We start from the raw sequence: 20,607 nt of genomic DNA on the forward strand, positions 1-20,607 counted from the left end.
GAATATATATATTTTTTCGGTCTTAATAGACATTCGTATCATTACCCTCAATAAGAGCCATTTTCCAAAGGCACCGTGTTGCAGAGAGAGCTAGTATATGGAGACACTTTTCAAAATCAGACTTAAAGGGATGGCAACATCTTGTCAGATATTATGTTAAACAATTCTTTTTCTGGACTTTTCTCACAGCTTGGACATTTGCTTTACCAGATGCATGCAAGGAAAGATCAGGCTTAAAGTGAACTGAGCTTGTTTATGTGTGGACAGGGCCTGAAGCAGGAGCCTCATTATACCGAGCCCTTGGTTGTCGGGATCATGGCATTGAGGGGAAACTGGTAGCTAGGAGAGAGACGGGAACCAGCACTGTTTAGGCAGCTCTGCTCATTAAGAACTCTTCATACAGCCTTAAGGAGAGTCTCCAGTTCACTGGACATAGCAACTGAACACACAGAAGCACCAGACTTACATCTTCTTTATGCCTTCTTCTGCTGATTTAAGCATTTTTGTCTATTTAAATACATTCACTATTAATAGTTAACTTGGTTGGTTCCCTCTCTTGATAACTGTTAAATATCTGGTTTACAGGAACAATTGATAATGTGTAGCATGGGCTTTAAATGCAGACCTGCACTGACCTGGACCATTTAGTCAATCTGATTTATTAACTCTTACTGTACAATCTAAAGCACTCTTTATATACTTTCATCACTGCCGAGACCACCTTCTGCCTCTTCTGCCTGATCTTGCAGGGGAGGAAAAGGCTATTTGCCTTCTCTATATGGCAGTCCTGGGCGAAGAAATGAAGAATGGAGAGGAGATAGTAATCACAGCAGAAGTGAAGGCTGAGAATAGGGGTCATCTCACTGGAGCGTATCGGACGCTGAAACCAGCTGGTTTGAGCCCAACAAGAGTGCCCAGCTTCAATGCAAGCAAGGAAATTATCACACTGACGCTCACCTTGAATCTTCTTTAGCTATTGCTTGTCATCGCTATGTATAGGCATGCTGTGTATCATCAGTTAAGCGACAATGACATATGCGCCAAAAGAGAAGCAATGGATTCAGAGTAAATGAAAAACATTAGAAAATGCTGAAGCAGGGTCCTATCTGACTAATAGTGTTAAATTTATAGTCCTAAGCAGTTCTCTGACAAACCTCCTTTTTTTCCATCTTTTCTCACCCGTTCTCTATTTATGAAGTAAAGAAAACATGCATAAGGAATCACCTTCACTAAACTAAAAGCGACACAATCCACAAAGTCTCCTGATGCACAAAGAGAGCACTCCTGCATTCAGAGATCAATAAGCGCTTTCAACTATAAGCTACAAAAAAAATTTCCTGTGCAAAATACAAAGAGTGTTTTTAGTCTTTCTTAAGTTGTGACACTGAAGTGCAGAGGAAATTGAATAAAGCATGTCTGTAGGTTGCGGGTGCGCTGTGTCATTTGTTTTCAAGAAGTTTAATAGAAAGGATTATTGAGGGGCCAAACACCAAAAAAAAAAAAAAAAGGTTAAAAACAGCTTATATTAGTTTGAGCACATTGTTTTAAAAGCACTGCAGTAACTGGTTTGACATTAAAGTTAACTATGCAGTAGGAACCAAATATTAATAGAATTCATTAGTAACTTCATTTATTACTTATAAATGCAAGATTAGTGCACTGTTTGAAGAATAGTTCTCCAGTGGCTAAAGACTGTGACGAGCACGAAATTCCTGACCATGATTACAAAGCTCCACCCCCCAGGACCAACAGTGACTCAAAGTGGCACAGTTGCTACATACTGTGCCCAAGTATCTCCTCTTCTTATTTGTCCGTTGGCCAGCTTTTACATTAATAATGTTGGTCCATTTCATGCACACTTGCATATCCACATACTCTGATACACCTACATGTGTGCACCTACATTGTATCAAGTCTAATAGTCAAATGTCAAGAATGACTATTTTGTGTGCATTTCAACTTGATCAGCTATGGCTGTGTAGTTCAGAGGAAGCGACTGCTGTGTGCTAAATGCATTGACCGATTTCAGAGGAGACAGGTGGCCTTGATGAGGTAGGTCATGCTCTAAATAGCGGTCCACTTTAGTGTTTGGTACGGTTACATGGTGGTCTGTCTGAGTACTGTACCATGCTTGAGATCATCTTTTCATGCATTAAAGAGTGTTTACACTACTCAAGTTTACTTGGATCCATGTCGGAGACCTTAGTGTGAAAGCAGCTCAAAACTAACAGGACTAACAGGAAGCCAGTTCACACAACAAAAACAAGTTTTTCGGACCAGGTCTGTTTTTAGGTCAGTTTTTACCATGTGGTACGTACATATGTATCTTCCGGGGTATTTGTACAAGCAAGAAATTAAAAACAATCGTCATTAACAATTGACAAATAAAGGTTAACATCCAGGTGGTGTTTCTGTAACACCACGTTTTCAGACCCACATAATGAAAAGCAAGCATCTCAAACTTCTGTGTGCACTGGAATTAGGCCAAATAGGTCTCGCCTAATCTCTGCTGAGCTTGTTTGTTTGTCTCAGAATGTCAGAATGCCTTCAGGGCCACAAGTGTAAAGGCTTCAAAAAATGAAGATACTTTCTGTACACATGCTCTAATGCTGCCTGAAAACCAGAGAGATTTACAGCTCAAATCAGCATACAGAAACAGACAGACAGCGAAGGAAAATAGCAGTCGATTAGTTATGTGTTTGGAGGGACAGGAAGTTCATCTTTTGGTAAATATTTATTAGCTTGAGAATGAAAAATAGCCTGTCCTACATCTAAATCTCCTTTCAAAACTATATACACACTGCTTTAATCAGAAACAATTTTTTTAGACAAAATAAATCATGGAATTTATTTAATTTTTAGATGTTTGCTTTTTTATATTCATATAAAAACCTGTTAGAAATAATTCCTCAAAATTCTTTTCAATATAATCATTGTAGAATATCAGTTGGGCTTTTAGATGGTTGTTCTAGACTATAACAAAATGATGTCTTTACTTAAGTTTAGTGGATTGTTTTGCATAATTTTTATATATGCACATACTTTCCACCTTCTTCTTTTAAACAACTGTAAATATTTTTTAAGGAAAAATAGAAAAATCTAAAAAAATAAAAATAAAATTCATTCATATTGCACTTTAATACAGCAACATTAAATATTTTATTATAAGGTTTCATTTAAACATTGGACTTGTTTACATTTAAGACCATGACCAAAAGTTCCTTAGTATAAGTGTTTAAGTGTTCTGGGAGTTCCATAAGTAATTTGTAATACAATTTGAGTTTTGTGATCCACTGCATCACTAGTAGAACTCTTACTACTAGTTTTAGATTTAGTGTTTTGCTGGCATTATCAGACAGTGAGAAACAGACATTTAGCCATGGCCATTTAGTTTTCTTGTCTGTTGTCACTGTTTCTTGACTAATTTTAGTTCCCTTTGGCAAGCTAGCCAGCTACGCTATGTTAGTTAGCACAGCAAAGCGCAGGTTTCAAAACCTGCGAATGGAATGAGGGAGTCTATCATAGGACACATGCCTTTTTAATACTAGATAAAAATACATAGAAACATTAGACGTATTAGTGAACATTTGGTCACCACCTGGAGCCCTGTCTTAGTAATACTAAAAGGAAATAGTATAGTAATAGTATTAATAGTGTTAGTGGTGATGGTAGTTGTGATAGTGAAAAGAGGAAGTAGTAGTGGCACAACTACTATTAACCTAAGTATTGGTAATAATAATGCTTTAAGTAGCACAATGAGTTATACTACTAGTAGTAGTAGTATTTGTAATTTGTAGTACATTATTAGCAGTAGGGGTGCCAGTAATAACAGAGTATTATTATTATTATTATTATTATTATTATTATTATTATTTTTAGATAGCTTTAAGTATTAGTAGTACTTTAAGTATTAGTAGTACTGATCTCAGAAGCAGGATGAGTATTAAAAGTAGTAAAATTAATATTATTAGTAGTAGTAAAACGAAGTGGGGATGAATAATAGTGGTTGTGTATAAATAATAATAAGAGTAGGTGTAGTAGTAGTGGTACCAATACTAATTATTTTAGTAGTTGCATTAGGAGTAGAAATATTAGTTGTATTAGTATTATTATTAATAGCACTAGTACTGTTATTAATTTAAGTGATAATAATAGCAGTATTTCATGCAGTAGTGAGTTCTTTTTATTTTCTGCTTGGCTCAAAGTAACAAGTCATTGTAAAGAACACAGTTATAAGCTTACAGTATGAACCCCGTGCCCTGTACAACTTTACTCGGCTGGGTCATGTCTGCTAATCCAGGCACTTTGAGGTGATGTTCAGCTTTTGCCCTGGAATATGTTTCCTGAACGATGAAGGATAGAAGCATACATAGGAGCTTGCCTTACCTCATTGGTGTTCCACCGATGTCTCTCCTTGGGCAGGGAGGAGCATTTGGGCAGACATTCGAGCAGCTTCTTAGGCAGGTAGATTTTCAAATGTCCATGTTCATCTGGTGACAAAAGAAAAGCAGATCATTCAAACATTGCTAAAGAAAACTTATTTTCCTGGTCTACCTTAGTGTTCCTAAATATCACTAGAAAAGGCGTATAACACTAATTGTTCTAACACTTTACAACGTATTCCTCAGAAAATTATAGGGCGAATACCGAAAAAGAGCTCAGAGGGGAAACATTCTGTTCTTGTTACAATTCAAAAAGCTCTCTGAAAATCCCTGTTAAATATGAATAGGCATGTCTTGTCAAGACGGAAGCACAAAAAAAATTAAAGAACAAAGCACAAATATATATATATATTTTAAAAAAATTAAAAGCTGTATTGTTATGAAATGAAACGAAGCGGATTTGTGTACAAAATGTGTGTCCAATCTCTCAGCCAGGACTGCTTTGATTTTTGTTTTTATTTTAAAACTATAATAATTCTTCTCTTACTATCTTATCATGCAAGAGTGCATGCTCAAATACATAACAAGCTATTTGGGTGACAACGCAAAAGCATTTCAAGGTTATTGATAACCATTTGAATCAAGGGCTTGGGCTTCTTAAGGAAGTCAATGTTTAGCCCTTAGGGAGAGGGAAGTTCCACATTGCGTGCTGAGCCTGCTTATGAATAAAAAAAAAAGTAAAAAAAAAAAAAAAAAAAAGTAAGTGAGTGAGTGAGTGAGTGAGAGTGCACAGGAGACAGAAAGGGACTGGAGTGTGTCCTCTAGGAACGCATAAAGACATTGGGCAGGGAGAGAAAATGAAGCTGCAGATGAAGATAGTGGGTCCGCTGGGATTCACCTTGGCGAGCACTCAAACTTCAGGCTTAAGAACAAACAGATAGCCAGGGGAGAGAGGCACTCGGTGAAGGTTAGGTGACTTGAAACTTCTATGCTGCTTTACCTGTGCATGAACTGACGGCTGTGTGAATAATTTACAGCTTTATAGCAAGAACAGCCGATGAGCAAGCCTGAAGGCCAGTCTCTAGTGTTTCCAATAATCAAGCCTAATCTTTACAGACAAAAAAATCTAAACTGTTTAATAACACTGTACCCTTTAAAGGACATTACAAAGATGCACTAACATTTGTTGGGAGCAAAAATGTTACTAACATTATTTTTGCTTTTTTATCTTTTAACTTTTAGTGCAACACAAATCGTCCCAGAAGTGAACAGAGCATGAATTCATTATCTAGCCCAGGCTGACCTGACTGAAAAGAGATAGCAAACATAATGTAATAACAACAGATCTGTGAGTTAGGCATAGTCTGTCAATTCGATTCAATTAGTTTTTTTAGCCATTGTGATTTTCGATTCAATTCCGTTCAATAGCACTTTGTAGAATGTTTACTGTCTAATTTTCCTCAATCAGCCATATTTAGTATAGGTTTTGAAATGGTAAAAATGACTTAAATGTATCTAATAAACACTGAAATTCCATATAACTTGTGTGGTTGTTTAAATTTTAAGTCTCATGCAAAATCCTAATTTTTTTATCCTCCCACTCCAGTCCTGTAGATGGCAGTGATGCACCAAGTATTAGCTTTTGCTCATGGGTATTAGCAAAAGATTCAAGTGATTTGTAATTTCTGCAAAAATGTATGGTATATTTTAAGAATCCATAAATTTTAGGCCATATAACAGTTGCATGGTTTAACCTAAATGAAGTAATGTAAATCAAAAACAGTAAATGTAGGAAAAAAATGGACCCACTGAATTAATTAATTGAATCAAACAACAAAAGATTGCACAATATACTAAATTGCAAAGCCCTAAACAACATACAGCTACATAATTAGTTATTTAACAATTACTGCAGTAGCACACACTAAGGCAATCAACTACATTATGATTAGTTATGGCACAATAACACAATTTTCTTTCCCTACACCACTAATAAAACTTTGAGAATAAACCTTTCCCGAAACTGGGGAAACTGATTTAAACTGTTTTTAAACTGTGGTTTTAACAACATACAAGATGATTTGTTTGATATTTGATCCACCCTTTTCTGCGGGCAAAGTCCCTATGTACATCCCAGCTCACAGACCGCTGCTGTCTTAAACAATAATGTTGAACAACATTTCTCCACCATTGTGAACCATGATGTAACTGTGTACTAAGCAGGAACTTGTTTGTTTAATCCAAAACACTGACTGTACAGTTTACTGTCTAGAAAATGAAAATATATTTTACTCGTCCGAGTAAATCACACTCGTCCGCCTATCACACTGCTAACAAAACACAAACATGGGCGAATGACCAGAGAATTCCTGTTAAAAATGAAATGCCAGTTTATATTTGAAATAAAGCTGTTTATTTGACTTTTCGAACCTGCAAAAAATTCCATATCTCTGAAGTAATATTTAAATATTTTGCTACAAGATATAATGGAGAAAATCCCCAGCACTACTTAAAGCTATACTCTATTCACTCTGACCACAATGCGCACTGAGGGGACGTCGTGTACGAATAGGAATACGTGTATCAGTCATTCATGCATTCTAATTAATATATCTATTAAAAATGTTTTTACCGTCAACACTACTACTAAGCTGGTGTGTAGTATAGCAGGCGATGGGATTAAGAACATGACCAACACACTATAGAAACGGCATTGTGACGCAGAAAGCACATTAAGATTAAACTTTTCGTACATACAGTAGCTACTGAATACATTTATAAACAAAACTATATGGATATATGGATATGCTTATCGCAGATGCCCAGACTACGCATCTATACACCCTTGACCTACCTTTGCATGTAAGAAAAAAAATCTCTGTTTAACTTGCCGAGGCGCTTTACAGTACAGAAGCATTCGGCTTCACAAAGGGCAATGCAGAGAGAATGAGAATGAGACCCCTTATTTACATGGTTATTAAGGACAGTCTATATATCTGGCAACCTCCCATTTCTCCTCTGCCCTTGCCTCCTGCTTCCTTGCAGCATGTTTGGCAGGGTGATAGACTCATTCCAAGAGCTACTATTTCCTCTTATTGTTCTGAATTAAAGCAAGAAGCTTTTTAAATAATTCTGACACTCAAGACTGTGGCCAAAGTCTGTTTAATGTCTAAAGTCTGTCAGCCCATGTCTAATACTTCAATTGCGGTACTTGCATGCCTTTGAAAAACAGAGGATGCATATTAAATGTACATTAAAACTTCCTTTTTAAATCCCAAATTAAGTCAAATATTAAGTCCTGTGTTGGTTATAGTTACGTAGGAAGCTCTAATCTCAACTCATCTCATCTGCTCTCATCACATCTCATCTAATCATGCCTCTTTAACAACTTATACAAAATGGAAGAACTACTAATATAATTAATTAATGGATAACGGATATTAAGTGATTATAAAAATCTGCTTTGTTTGTTGAGAGGATGCAGAAGATAAAATAATCTTGAAGTAAGCAACCCTAGGCTAGAAATAGAAAGCTTTATCATAGTATTATCATAGGAAGCGTTATTTGCATTATAAATAATCTGCGACATGCTTCTGTGAGAACAGTGTGAACAGTTCATTCAGTAAGACCTGAATCACAAAAAAACTAAAATCATCAATTATGTCCATTTAAAAACAGACATTAGACTTATCTAAATTAAACCATAGAATAAAAACATTTGTAAAATACAATTTTATATATACATAATATCGGGATGGGTATGAGAAGAAATGGGTCCTTCCACATTTTTTAAACTCGGTCCCCATTCACCGCTTACATACTGTATAAGTGGAAATAATACTCAACTATGAATACTTTTTTCCTTCGTCGAGAGACCCATTTCCAACAACAACTGCACAATTAAACTTCCTTTTCACTCATGGGAACACGTATCTGGAGCTACGCCCCGTCGGCAAATGCAAATGTATGTCTGAGATGCGCGAGATTCAGTACTGTACTGTTTTTCATACTGTCTATACATGATTTTACCAAAAGTATTCACTTACCCATTCAAATAATTAAATTCAGGTGTTCCAATCACTTTCATGGTTACAGGTGTATATAGAGGTCGCTGAATCTGTGAACTTTGTGCAGTCAATAGCTACAGACCTTCACACTTCATGTGGCCTAGAGATTAGCTCACAAACAGTGCGTAGAAAACTTCATAAAATGAGTTTCTGTGGCTGAACAGCTGGATCCAAGCCTTACATTGCCTTTCCAGAAGAGTTACAGTATATAGCTGTAGAGTTATAGCTGCAATGTGTGGGCCAACATCATATTAAACCCCTAGGGATAATTTAGAGAACGGCATGTTTAAGGGGAGAGGAGGAAACTCATGCAAACACAGGAAGAACATAACAAATTCCACAAAACCACAAAGTTCTGGATCAAACCATCTATGCTACACCTGCTACACCTCCATGCTAATCCGCTCATTACGTTTTAAAATTTTAAAACATTTTCTCAATAACTGAATGACATGCCTGAACGCAGCAGGGCTCTGTCCTCCTGTACATTCCCACTGAGGATTACCTTAAATCCGCCTCCCGAAATGACTTTGCACTGTTTGTACGCGCAGCTTGGCATGAAACCAGCATTCTGCCATGCTAACTGTATTAAAAAGGAGAAGAATGGACAGAGTGACTTCCAAAAGTCGTCAGTGCTGAGTCAGGTTTTAATAAAAGCCGTTACTTTTTTCATTCTATTGACAGGGCTGATGGACGTTTTCTGACTCTACTGTATGTTTGCTAATAACGATTTTTGCCGCGTCGTGCGCCATAAGCGCTTTGTTATGGTGTTTTCAGAGTCTGAATTGTCCTCTGCTGCCTTTTAGTGCTCTTTTACAATTATTGTCAAGTTATTAACTTATATTGTCCATAATGGTTCAGTAGGGCCAATTTAGAGAGACAAGACTAAAAGGACAAGGCATTTATAAGATCTTTTCTTTTATTCTCTTATTATATACCAGCCTTGCAGCACTGAAAATCCCATAATTTCCATATTACTTGCTAAATAGTATGTAACTCACTTTAAGCCCTGTCCATGTGACTGTAAGAACAGTATAAAATCATATCATAGGCCAAACTTTAAGAGTAAAACTTGCAGGGATTATACATCAAGTATTTTCCAGTGTTTTCATATAAGAATTTTTGTTTTTATTCAAGATACTTTGTCAAAAAGCATTCGAAGAAAAAAAAAAATTAAGGTAGATCATCATCACCATGTGGGAATTTTCCCTGGGTTAAAACTGTAAGCTTTGAAAATGGCTGCACTCTTGCTGTGGGATTCAAGTAGACATGTTTACAACAGATGTAGCCATGGTTAATATCTTCTCTTTTTTTCAGAGCAGGGCTTTTAATATATTTTTCTATCGGTAAAACTGTCATACTTACATTAAAAGCAGAAAGAATCGAACCCCATGAGTGAGATAGCTGTCAGTTAATTAGAAAACTTTCTACAATAAAGACAGCAAGAAAATGCTGGGGCGAGCAGCACTTAATGCTCCCAATACAGATATTAAAGAGTATCTGGGGAAATTTAGAATTTTTTTTCTTCATTTTTTTCCCAAATAAAATTAATGTGACAGAAATAAAGGCTCATTGCACAGCAGCTCCAGGCAGCCAGGGAAAGGGATGGGTCTGCATGTTAATTTATTACGGCACTGATAAACTTCAACTAATCTTACTCGTGTTAGTCAGGTCAATGTTAAGATGCTTATTAAAGACTGGCAGAGCAAACAGGCTTTCTTTTTTACCTTTTACTTTGTGTGGTGTGGGACTACACAGGATTCGGGACTCAGGCCTACGCTAAAAACCTCTATCCGAGACATCAAAAGTCTCCTACACATTTATTCCCTACGTACATACAGGTTACATAAAGACCAGTAGTGTAGTTGTCTATATGGTAATTTCTAAAGGACGAAAGGTGAACATGCAGACACTGCTAAGTCACACCCACAATATGTTATCTAATGGTGAGCCAAATGGAGACATGGAGATAATAATGCAAATACACCCCCGCACGTGCACACACACACACACACACACAGAAATCACACACACGCGCACACACATGCTGTAGATCCTGTAATTTGTCATCCCTATGAAAAGCTACGACGTGTATTACTATAATTCAGTGACAGACATAGTAGAAGAAGGCTGAAGTTACAATCAAGAGTGTGCACTGAAGCATGAAGCGTATTAGCATACAAGGGCTTGGCTCGAAAAAAAAAAAGAAAAACATCACAAGCTTCATCCAGGGAGCTGCGGAATAAATTATGAAAATAGATAAACTAATTTTACTAAATAATACAGTTCATATTCTTGACTGCAAAAATAAATAAATAAAATCAACCACCCAGATCTGCGAACAATAAAATGTCAATCCGATTAGAGAATGACTCAAAGCTTTGGACTCTGGTAAAATTGATTTAGTACTGAATTCTTTCTAGCTGCACTGAACTGTGGCTAGAAATAGACTGGGAGGATTTGTCTGAGGATCCAGCGTGATGATGTGATTCTGTCTACACGTCCTAAGAAAGAAGCAGACACTCTATAGACTGACCTATGGCCTATAGTGTCTCCAGGTCTTCTAATGTTCGAAAAATCTGGATGTGAGTGCTAATCTGGGGCTTATCAGATGTCTGTCTTGTGTGATTTACTGTTTTTGTCATGGTAGGCTGAGCAGGCATCGTATTCCAGACAGCCAAGGGTTAAAGAGGGCTGACAAAGGGAAGGGGAAAAAAAGAAAACGATCCTTGATCAATAGTGCTCTCCTGCTTCGGCTTTGTGTCCTGGGATGCTCTTTCTACTTTTTTGTTATGATATGCGTCGTCCTGAATAGTCTGCGACACAGACCGAAAACCGGGAAAATAAAGCACATAGAATAGCTACCATGATAAGTCACACTTGAGCCTAAGAGCTTGATGGTGTTTGGGTTGTCACATAATACATGCGATCTGTAGGGAAAAGAAAAGAAAACAAATAAAAGGTGTAAGAATAAATGGAAAAAATAATAGAGAGCATCACTACTTTTCTCCTCACTGAACATCATTGCTGACACTGATTTTCATTTAACTTTAAATAATGTGTTGTTTTAACCAGGGCGCGCAAGTTCTTAAAGGCAGAATCATGACATCGTTGGGAACGCTTTTGTGCTTCAGGTCATGCTGGTCAGTTTCAATTTCAGTTCACCCGCCTGCTTCAAGATCAATACCAATCAAAGCAGTGATTGCTCTATTGTTCTCTGTAATAATAGTGCTCCTTTACTGACTCCATCCTCCATTACCATCAGTGACCACATCTGTGTCTTTCAAAACATCACGCCCTGGATAACTATCTGGCAGTTGAGTAGAGGATGTCTTGTTTACACTTATGCGGCGTAAATGCTTAATTTCAACATTAAACCATCACCGTCATCTCCAAGATGATTTCTCAAAGAGGTACCATTTAGGTTTGTACACTATCTATCCTAAAAGCCTAATTTGGATATATTCCTCTGGCACAATGATCAAAATGCAGTGCAAAAACTGGTTCAATAAATGCTTGTTTCTCAAATCAGATATTGAATCAAATGAGTTAATTGTGCGTGCTCTGGGGATGTCAAAGTCTAAGGTCTTATAAATTGAATAACTAGTGGTGTAGCAGAAATTACCTGCAACGTGAAATCCCATCTTTTCTTATACAGCTACAGAAATTAGACATGCACATTCACATGGGAACACAGAAGTTTGAGTCAAAAGAACGAAAATATGTCTTGATAACAGTGTTCAGTTTTAATTTCATAAAATTATCACATCCTGGAAAAGCTGCTTACTTAGGCAGGAAAGGGTACGGAAGGGGTACGATTCTGTATCTTACTCATGGACAAGAAGTAAAACTAGGCAGCGTTCACTAACGGAGGCATTCATCAAGACAGGAGATATGAGAATGCTCAAATACACATGGAGTCAATCATGCAAATGAGTGTATGAATACAAATGGGTAAAGAGCTAAGCTATGCATACAAAATGCACTTTAGACTGCTGGTGAACAATCTGTCCTCTCACCTCTCTCTCTCTATCTCACTCTCTCTCTTCATACCAAACCATTTCATGACGATGCCTTGGTATCACAGGTCTTCTGATTGCTCTTTTTAGCCTGCACAGCATATGTGCATTTAAAATCAGTGCTTTGTTTCTTAGCAAAGTACACCAACACATCCATGGCAGGCTATCAGCACTAGAAGCTATTCGCTTAATAATTTTAAGAGGAGTGCCTTTTTCCCTGTCCTGTTTGGAGTAACACTTTCTGGCATGAACAAATCTTTTGATTATTCTATGTATCTCAATTAACTCACTGTTCCACCAATTTGTGTAATCTTTGAGGCAAAGAGTTTTATATTAATTGCTACGGCATTTTGGAAACTAGTGTTGCAGCTGATGAACCATTCCAGAAACAGGATTTTTGGATTTGATACAAGACGAGGCAAATGATTGTGCTGTCATCCTTGTAAAAAAAAGAAAAACTGACTCTCTTATCCTCCACAGTCCAGCTTCATTTTGTCTTGTGACTCCTGTGACATAAAATATGCTATTAAAAAAATGAAAAAATTATAGAGACATGAATATCTGAAATAGAATATATAGAATAGATTTCCAATAATTGATGAAAAGTGTCAGGTCAACGTAGGTGAAACGTAACAATAATAAACACTAAGGCTTAGCATTAGCTTTAGTTGAGCACAACAGAATACTATATACTATAAATTTATACAATTTTCCTTTGGGATTAATAAAGTATTCTATCTACCTATCTAGAAACCCAAATGTCTTGTAATACTGACAACAAACCTCGCAGTAAAAACTAAATCCAAGATCGGACTCAGAAAGCAGGGTGCTTAAATAAAGGCAATAATCGAGGATGAGCAGAATCATCTGGGCATGATTAGAAAGTAAACAAAGTGTAAACAGAAACTGAAGGACAGGAAGAACACAATAAGAGTCACTAAAGTTTCACATAACACCTGGTGACAACCTTAACAAAAAGCTTATAAAAGAACAAGAAAAAAGGAGCAAAGGATTCTTTAAAGTTAGCTGGCCAGCTCTGATGTTTTTGGTAAACCGAACACAGTAAAGCATCCAGGCTGAATGAGGTCCAGGTTCAGGATTGCAGGAGAGTCTATTTCATTACCTGCATAGTGAGTTCAGAAGCAGGTCCTACTTGAGATAAATATACAATACCACTACTACCAGGAGCAATTGAACCACTGTTGGCTATGTACTTAATCTTTCAAACTCATAGCTATTTCAAAAGAAAAAATGGGCCTAGCTGAAAAAATATTGGCTATGCACAAGCATCACACTTACACACAAGAAGAGCTTCAGCCAGGGTTTAGGTACTGCTCCCAACTTCTGATCAGGGTTCTGTTTCAGTGTCATAGATCACAATCAGTAATCATAGATCAAATGCGTGTGTGAAGGGAACAATAATACTACCACTGATTTTGGAGCTTGACAAGCTGCACCTTAGTGGCTTAACCAGCCACACAGCAAGAAACGCAGGAGACATGTGTTTAAACAGCCACTAATTACACTGTGGAGCTTGTTAACAACTAAGCAGAGGAACCTTTTGGCATTTGGCCGCTGTTTAAACAAGCAACTCTTGGAAACTGTTTGATCGCTCAACGAAGACATAAAAAAAATAATAAAAAAATAAGATGAAAGAAATTGAACTGGAAAAATTTGGGTTTCTTTTTCTGCCATTATTGGAAAGTGAGTAAAACACACAGACATGCACACACACATACATATAACTGTGTGCTTGGGCTTTGCTCAGAATGTGCTGTGTGTTGATTAGGCATGACAATGAGCTGCTGCCTCCAAAAATATGCTGCGCATTCCGGTGCACCATAGCCATGCATGAATAAACATGATCTGTAATGAAGTCGAATGACAATGAAGCCCCTTGCTTTAATAAATATATAAATAAATAAATAAATAAATAAATAAACAAAATGATCCACCGAGAAAGGACTTGCCTATTTGTCAAGACCTGGGCTTAAAAAAAAAAACGAAGAAGAAGAAGTCACCCACAGAGCCGGGTTATTTTGAACACAGCTCCTGCATAATGGCAACTCAGTTTCATCGATTTGATTCCATTAGCTGAACGCTACACTCCAGTAAATGTATTACACTTACATCTGTTCAAATCTATTACACCTACTTCTTTCTTTCTTTTCTGTGGTGTAATTATGACATGATTTCACTCCATTGACTACAAGAGAAACATCAGCTGAGCAAGCCTCACATGCACGGCTAACCTCTCTGTAGCATTACAGTATGTTATGTTCCGACACTGGAATGAGGGAATTTGCTAAATAAGTGAACGTGAAAATTATGTGTCTTTCTTTTTTCTTTTTTTAAGAGATGCCGTGTGGAAGTGAGCCAGCTCTCTTACTGTTGGTGTCTGTGCCATCTTGGGCATGGTTATTAGCAGTGTGGCTGACGAAGCTGACAGAAGTTCTGTATGTTTGACCAGCGCTACGAATTCTCTTCAGTCCTATGAGCAGGGAGGGGATGGTTATAGCGGGGAGAAAAGAATGAAGGGAGGCCCTCTAAGTACAAATATATCATTTACTTTCTGTTTGTAAGCTTGCAATGTTTTTATGGTTGTATCCTTAGATTTAAAGTAATTTAGTTTGGTAGATAATGCGTTACTTTGTTGTCATGCAGAAAAGTTCATTCAGAGTTGCTTTTGTTTAGTCAGCAATTATTTAATAAAATATTTTAGAACTAGCAACACCATCGAGAAAACAGCAAACGCTCAGTAAAAATGTGCATGTCACATTTTTTTTTTTTTTACTTTCAGCAATATTCAAATAGACTCATCTGAATTCATATAAATGGTGACAACTTGACATTTTAAAGTGAACAAACTGATCAACCTTTTTACTCTTTTAAGAAATAAATGTTTACTTTCTTTTTTTCTGCACAATCCTGAAAAGATTTTCAGCTATTTAGATATTCATTTATGGGTTTTTTTTGTTTTTTTTTTCATTCTTTTTTTGGAAGTGCCTTAGTGAGAAATGTAGGTGAATATCTTTTCAGGATTGTAAGAGATGTGACATTACACAAGGTGACTACATCACAAGGTCAGACAAAAAGAAAGCCTGACTGTGGTTTATTGTTGCTGAGGTCAGTAGGTCGTTAAAAATATCTGGCACACTCAAACAGATCTGACTCTAACTCTGATTATTAGATATACATACAGCATAACATGAGTTCTCTGGATTAGTGAAAGTAACTAGACTAACCTTAGGAACTTAAGGTGAAGAAGAGTACAGACTGGACACTAATCAAACTATTCTCCAGCTTATAGAAAAATGTTGGTTTAAAGATTGTAGTTTTCGTCACCCTCCCTTTCCTTCCATTGCTAATGAAGACTGACAGCAGACAATTAAACTGGATGTAAAATGCATTATAATTATTTCTGCTGCAAACCAGCCAGGAGAGAAAAAATCTACCCGGCATGCATTCCAATCTTCCAGACTTCTCTTATGAGTCTAATTTCTGGAATATGACTGAATTCCATCGAATGTGTGTTAGACATTAACCACCCCAAACGCTGTAACCTTATAAATTAGCACTGCTTACAAGAAAACTTAAACTGCACATGTGCTCCCTTTACTAAGCTGTAAACATTTACTTCCCACTTAAAGAGCACTATTTTAAGCTTTATACTGGTGTTGCTTACGGTCAAAAAGACTTATGCGGTATATGTGGCATTCTTTTTTTTTTAAGCAATTTAACGCTTAGACATTTGCAGTTTCCTCTGCTCCCCTGATACTGTAAGTGAAGTAGTCAAGTCAAGTAGGCTTTTATTGTCATTCCAACTATATACAGTTCAATACACAATGAAACAAAACAGCGTTCCTCCAGGACCAAGGTGCTAAATAAATGCAACAAAATAAATTACCAACACAACATAAATTAACAATACACTTTACTGGAATCAGCTAGCTAACTAAGAGACCCAATTAGCTGAACAGCTTAGATATGACAGACTTACATTTTTAGGTTAACCTAAGACTTTCTATTTCTATACAAAAAAAGAGACGACAATAGACAACAGACAACAAAGTGCACATGCAAATGTGCAAACAAAGAGCTACAAAGGTACAGCACTAAGACTTTAAAGACATGTCTCTACACTTAAGTCCTGGTAGCTGATACAATTAAGATCATTCCAAGAACTAAGCTGGGTAACTTAAAAACAGCAAAGGAACTAGCAAAATTTATTATGCCTAGCTAACAAGAAATTATTACTAGCAGACCCTGATTAATTCTGTTGTCCTATTAAACTTCGGCATTTTTCTTGTGTAATTGTGCTCAAAGTGTCTTACAACATGCTGTTTTTACAGGGGTGGGTAAAGGAACTGTTTACAATAATAGATTAGATTTAATAAATTAAAGCACTGTTCTGCTCAAATCGATATGTTGTTTTTTAAGAAAATCTATCATTCTGTCAATCTAAATTAACATTTATTGGGCTGATTTTACATTATTAGCCTACACAGGATAGCTTGTTCAGCAAGAAAATATTTAGTCACTACCAAGATTGCTCAAAAATTTTATTTACGTTAGTATAATATAAAATATGGATTTTAATAATTATATAAATCAAAGTATAAAGTGAACACCCAAAATTCATATTTTATATGTACACATCAGGTACTTTACAATCATATTTTATATTATAGGTACGTTAGGTTACTTATCCCAGACAGTATAGGTTAGGTATGGAGAATTGCGATACTCCACACAACATTGGTATCAAACTCTAAATTGAGGTTCTGTAACAATCCCAGTAGGTAGGACTAGAAGACACCTATTGGGGACATCTTTTGGGACTACTTTCTTAAAGACCTCTAAAGGTGTCTTGAGTTTTAAAGTGCTCCTACAGGGCTAATCCGCATGTCCACTGGGACCCTAGTACTGGTGTGTAGGAAAGTATTGAAAGTTTCATAAACAATTATTTAAAAAAAAAATCACAACCAAACTAATAAGCCAATTAAGACATAATTAAGTTATTTTATACTACCACGCCCCCTCTCCCTGTGGATGGATGAAGCAATCCATGAAAGCAGCTCTAAGGACTCGAGCAATGAGCAAGACTTCTTTTTTAGTAGAGAGTGATCAGGGAAGCATGAGCGAGAGAGAGCGAGAGAGAGCGAGAGAGAGAGAGAGAGAGAGAGAGAGAGAAAGAGAGAGCAGCCTCACTAAATTCAATTAGCTGAACAAAATTGCAGAGCTGATTCACCCGGCACAATTTAAAGGCTGCGCAAGTTATATCCCAGAGATGAGAATCTGATAAGTTTGCTATCAACAGCGGCTGCTGTTTATCAACCCCGGCTGCTGATCGCACTTCCCCAAGGCCTTCATCTTTACACAACAGCAATAGCCTGAAGATCTCAGATGTGTGCAGGATGTAGGATGTTCGATATGTCCTGACCTTCTCAGTTCCCAGCTTGGAAAGATGCTGGTTGTGTATCTGAGCGGAGGACAGAACGGACACACTGTGAGTGTGAGAGAGAAGAGCAGGAAGCTTTTAAGGCCTTTTAGAACTAAACTCAAAAAACATCTAAGGGATGAAAAAGGTAAGTGTAATTGTGAGTGGGATTGTAACAGTTCCAGGCACCTGCGGAACATGTGTAAGAACAATGAGTTACATTAAAACAGGACAGAAAGACTATAAGATCCAGGAAACATGGAAAGACTGGAAGATACAAATGCACAACACAGTTTCTTTCTGCTAAGCTCAAAACGGGTCTCTTCTTGTTGAAAAAAAGAGACAGAGAGAGCTACGATACTCTGATTAATTTTCCCATGGCCACAAGATAAAAGTTTTTATGCTAATTGTTCCCTAAGATGATAGACACTTATGTAGAGGTCATCATGGGTGTACAAAAAAAAAAGAAAAGCAGAAACAGGACTGAACTCTTTACGCAGCCTCACCAAGACTCAGTAGCTCCCTTGCTGGAAAAGCAACTCAATCTGTATGCAGCACAATATCGCCCCCTGCTGGATCTCTTTAACCCTGAACCTGTAGATGGCACTTGAACATAAAGCACTTAGATGCCTAAATATTATCACAATTTTCACAGGCACAGAATCCCTGATTAGCGACCAGACCTTAGTCTGAATTTATCAAACAGTGTGATTTCAGATCTATATCTATATGAGGATCGCCTTTTGAGCGGAATGGCTCATCTCCCTAAAGCTTAGCTTACTATACTGTATATATATATATATATATATATATAGTGTAGCTATAAATGTTCTCTTATTTTTAGCACACATGGGACTGAATGGAAATTTCCTTTGTCTCCATCTTGTGGTCATTTCAATGATGAATTATAAAGAAACGACACTGTGTGTGTGTGTGTGTGTGTGTGTATGTGTGCAATATTAGCCATCCGTGAACACATGGATACCAAATCTTGGAATAGATTGAACAAATAATAATAATAATAATAATAATAATAATAGTAATAATAATAATCGCAAACGTACGGTTGTGCTAGCTTATGTAACTACATAGATAATAGTTTTCATAATGTTTGTTTGGTGTGTTTTTTCGTTAAAATTCTTAACATAACCAAGAATTCGCCTGAAAACTCGCACGGGTCTTATTTTTTGACAACTTTCTAAATCTAAAATAAAATAAAAAATAAAAACAAACAAACTAATAAACATACCTTTCATTTTGCTGCCTCGGTTTCAAGCCTTAGGGGTTTTTTTTCGCGCTCACAAATCCAACGGAAAACGCGCGTGCGGACTGCTTTGCTGTCTTTCTTTTAGGCGCGCGCGCTCACTCACGCGCACACGCACAACTGTCACTAGTTTTTAAATTTAAATATTTCAGCGGTCGGGGGAAAACGAGCATATCAAGCACATTTAGCAAACAAGCAAAGAAAGAAAGAAACAGAAACAGGAGGAACAGGAAGAAAAAAAGATGAAGAAGGAGAGTGAGGACAGCCAGCTGCCGGGTTTAGTCACAGATTTAGAGAAAGAAGAAGGAGGAGGAGGGGGAGGAGGGGGAGGTGGAGGAAATCAGTGACGTTTTCGTAGTACATCGACACTACATAACACGACATAACGCGACATAAGCCAAAAGCTAACGATGGCTTTGAGTTTACGGCGGTGCTTCTGTCTTATCTTATCTTCTCCCCTCTGTTAGAAGAGGCTGAGGATGAAGGGTGGCGGTGTGAAGGAATCCCGCTTCACATCATAAGCGAGGTCATTTCGTTTCACACACACACACACACACACACACACTGTAGCATCCTCTGTTTCATTCCTCTTATGCATCTCTTTCATCCTTCTATTATGTTCATTCCTCAAACACCAAGTACACAATTACTAATGCCTATCATAACGACAATACCACTATACACACAGTGTATCATATAGACTCACATACAAACACAAACACAAACACTGTGCTTCTGTCTGTCTGACAGCTTTAAGCGGAGCTGGAACGCTAGCTCGGAGACCTAAAGCCGGACCTTCCTCATCTCGGTTTCAGCTTTTTTCGCGATGGAGCGCAAAATCTCAAGCGCTCCCGTCACCCGTCACGTCCTGTCCTAACGGAAATCTAATCCAGCACGAGCGCGTCAAAAATAATGTGCAAAAAAAGAAACACAGGCAGCTAGGACAATCCAAAAATTAAAGAATAATCCCGTTATTTTCCTCTCTTACCTTCCGGCTTGTTTTCGGCAGCCATTTCCCGTCCGCGCGCCACATCCTCCTCCTCCTCCTCCTCGCGAGCGGTGTTGGGGGGATGGAGGGGGGATGTTGGGGGGGGGGGGGGGGAGTACCACGCGCGTTCACGAGGACACGTTGGGGACGCGCAGAGTTGAAGCCCCCCAAAAATTTAACATTAAAGTTGAAAATAAATAAATAAATAAATAAATAAATGAAAAGATTATGTTTGTACAAAAATAAAAAAGTTATATTTTATCTACTTAATATTTGCAGTCAATAAAAATGAAGATGAAATAAGAAAGATATTAAGAAAAAAGGAATGTAGGATTAATATGATCTATAGTCTATAATCTATATGTAATTAGATACATTTATAATATCCTTTTGATATTATAAAAGGATAACTCTGTTATAATATCACAATGACAAAGGGCATTATAT

General features: G+C 37.2%; 1 protein-coding gene across 9 annotated transcripts in view; it reads right to left on the reverse strand.

Moving 5' to 3' along the window:
• Positions 1-20,185, reverse strand: part of LOC128511542 (calmodulin-binding transcription activator 1-like) — a 259,680-nt gene extending 239,495 nt beyond the window's left edge. For 8 of the 9 annotated variants that reach the window (XM_053484454.1, XM_053484452.1, XM_053484453.1 and 5 more), the window contains exons 1-2: positions 20,161-20,185; positions 4,387-4,490 (exon numbers count right to left, since the gene is read on the reverse strand). In XM_053484454.1, coding sequence (XP_053340429.1) covers positions 4,387-4,490; positions 20,161-20,185 — 129 coding nt within the window. Of the gene's footprint in view, positions 1-4,386; positions 4,491-19,157; positions 19,204-20,160 lie in introns of those variants that run through there. The other variant, XM_053484447.1, reaches the window with a different exon arrangement.
• Positions 20,186-20,607: the final 422 nt, after the last annotated feature.

This window comes from Clarias gariepinus, chromosome 23, assembly GCF_024256425.1.
Source record: "Clarias gariepinus isolate MV-2021 ecotype Netherlands chromosome 23, CGAR_prim_01v2, whole genome shotgun sequence".
Lineage (NCBI taxonomy): Eukaryota > Metazoa > Chordata > Actinopteri > Siluriformes > Clariidae > Clarias > Clarias gariepinus.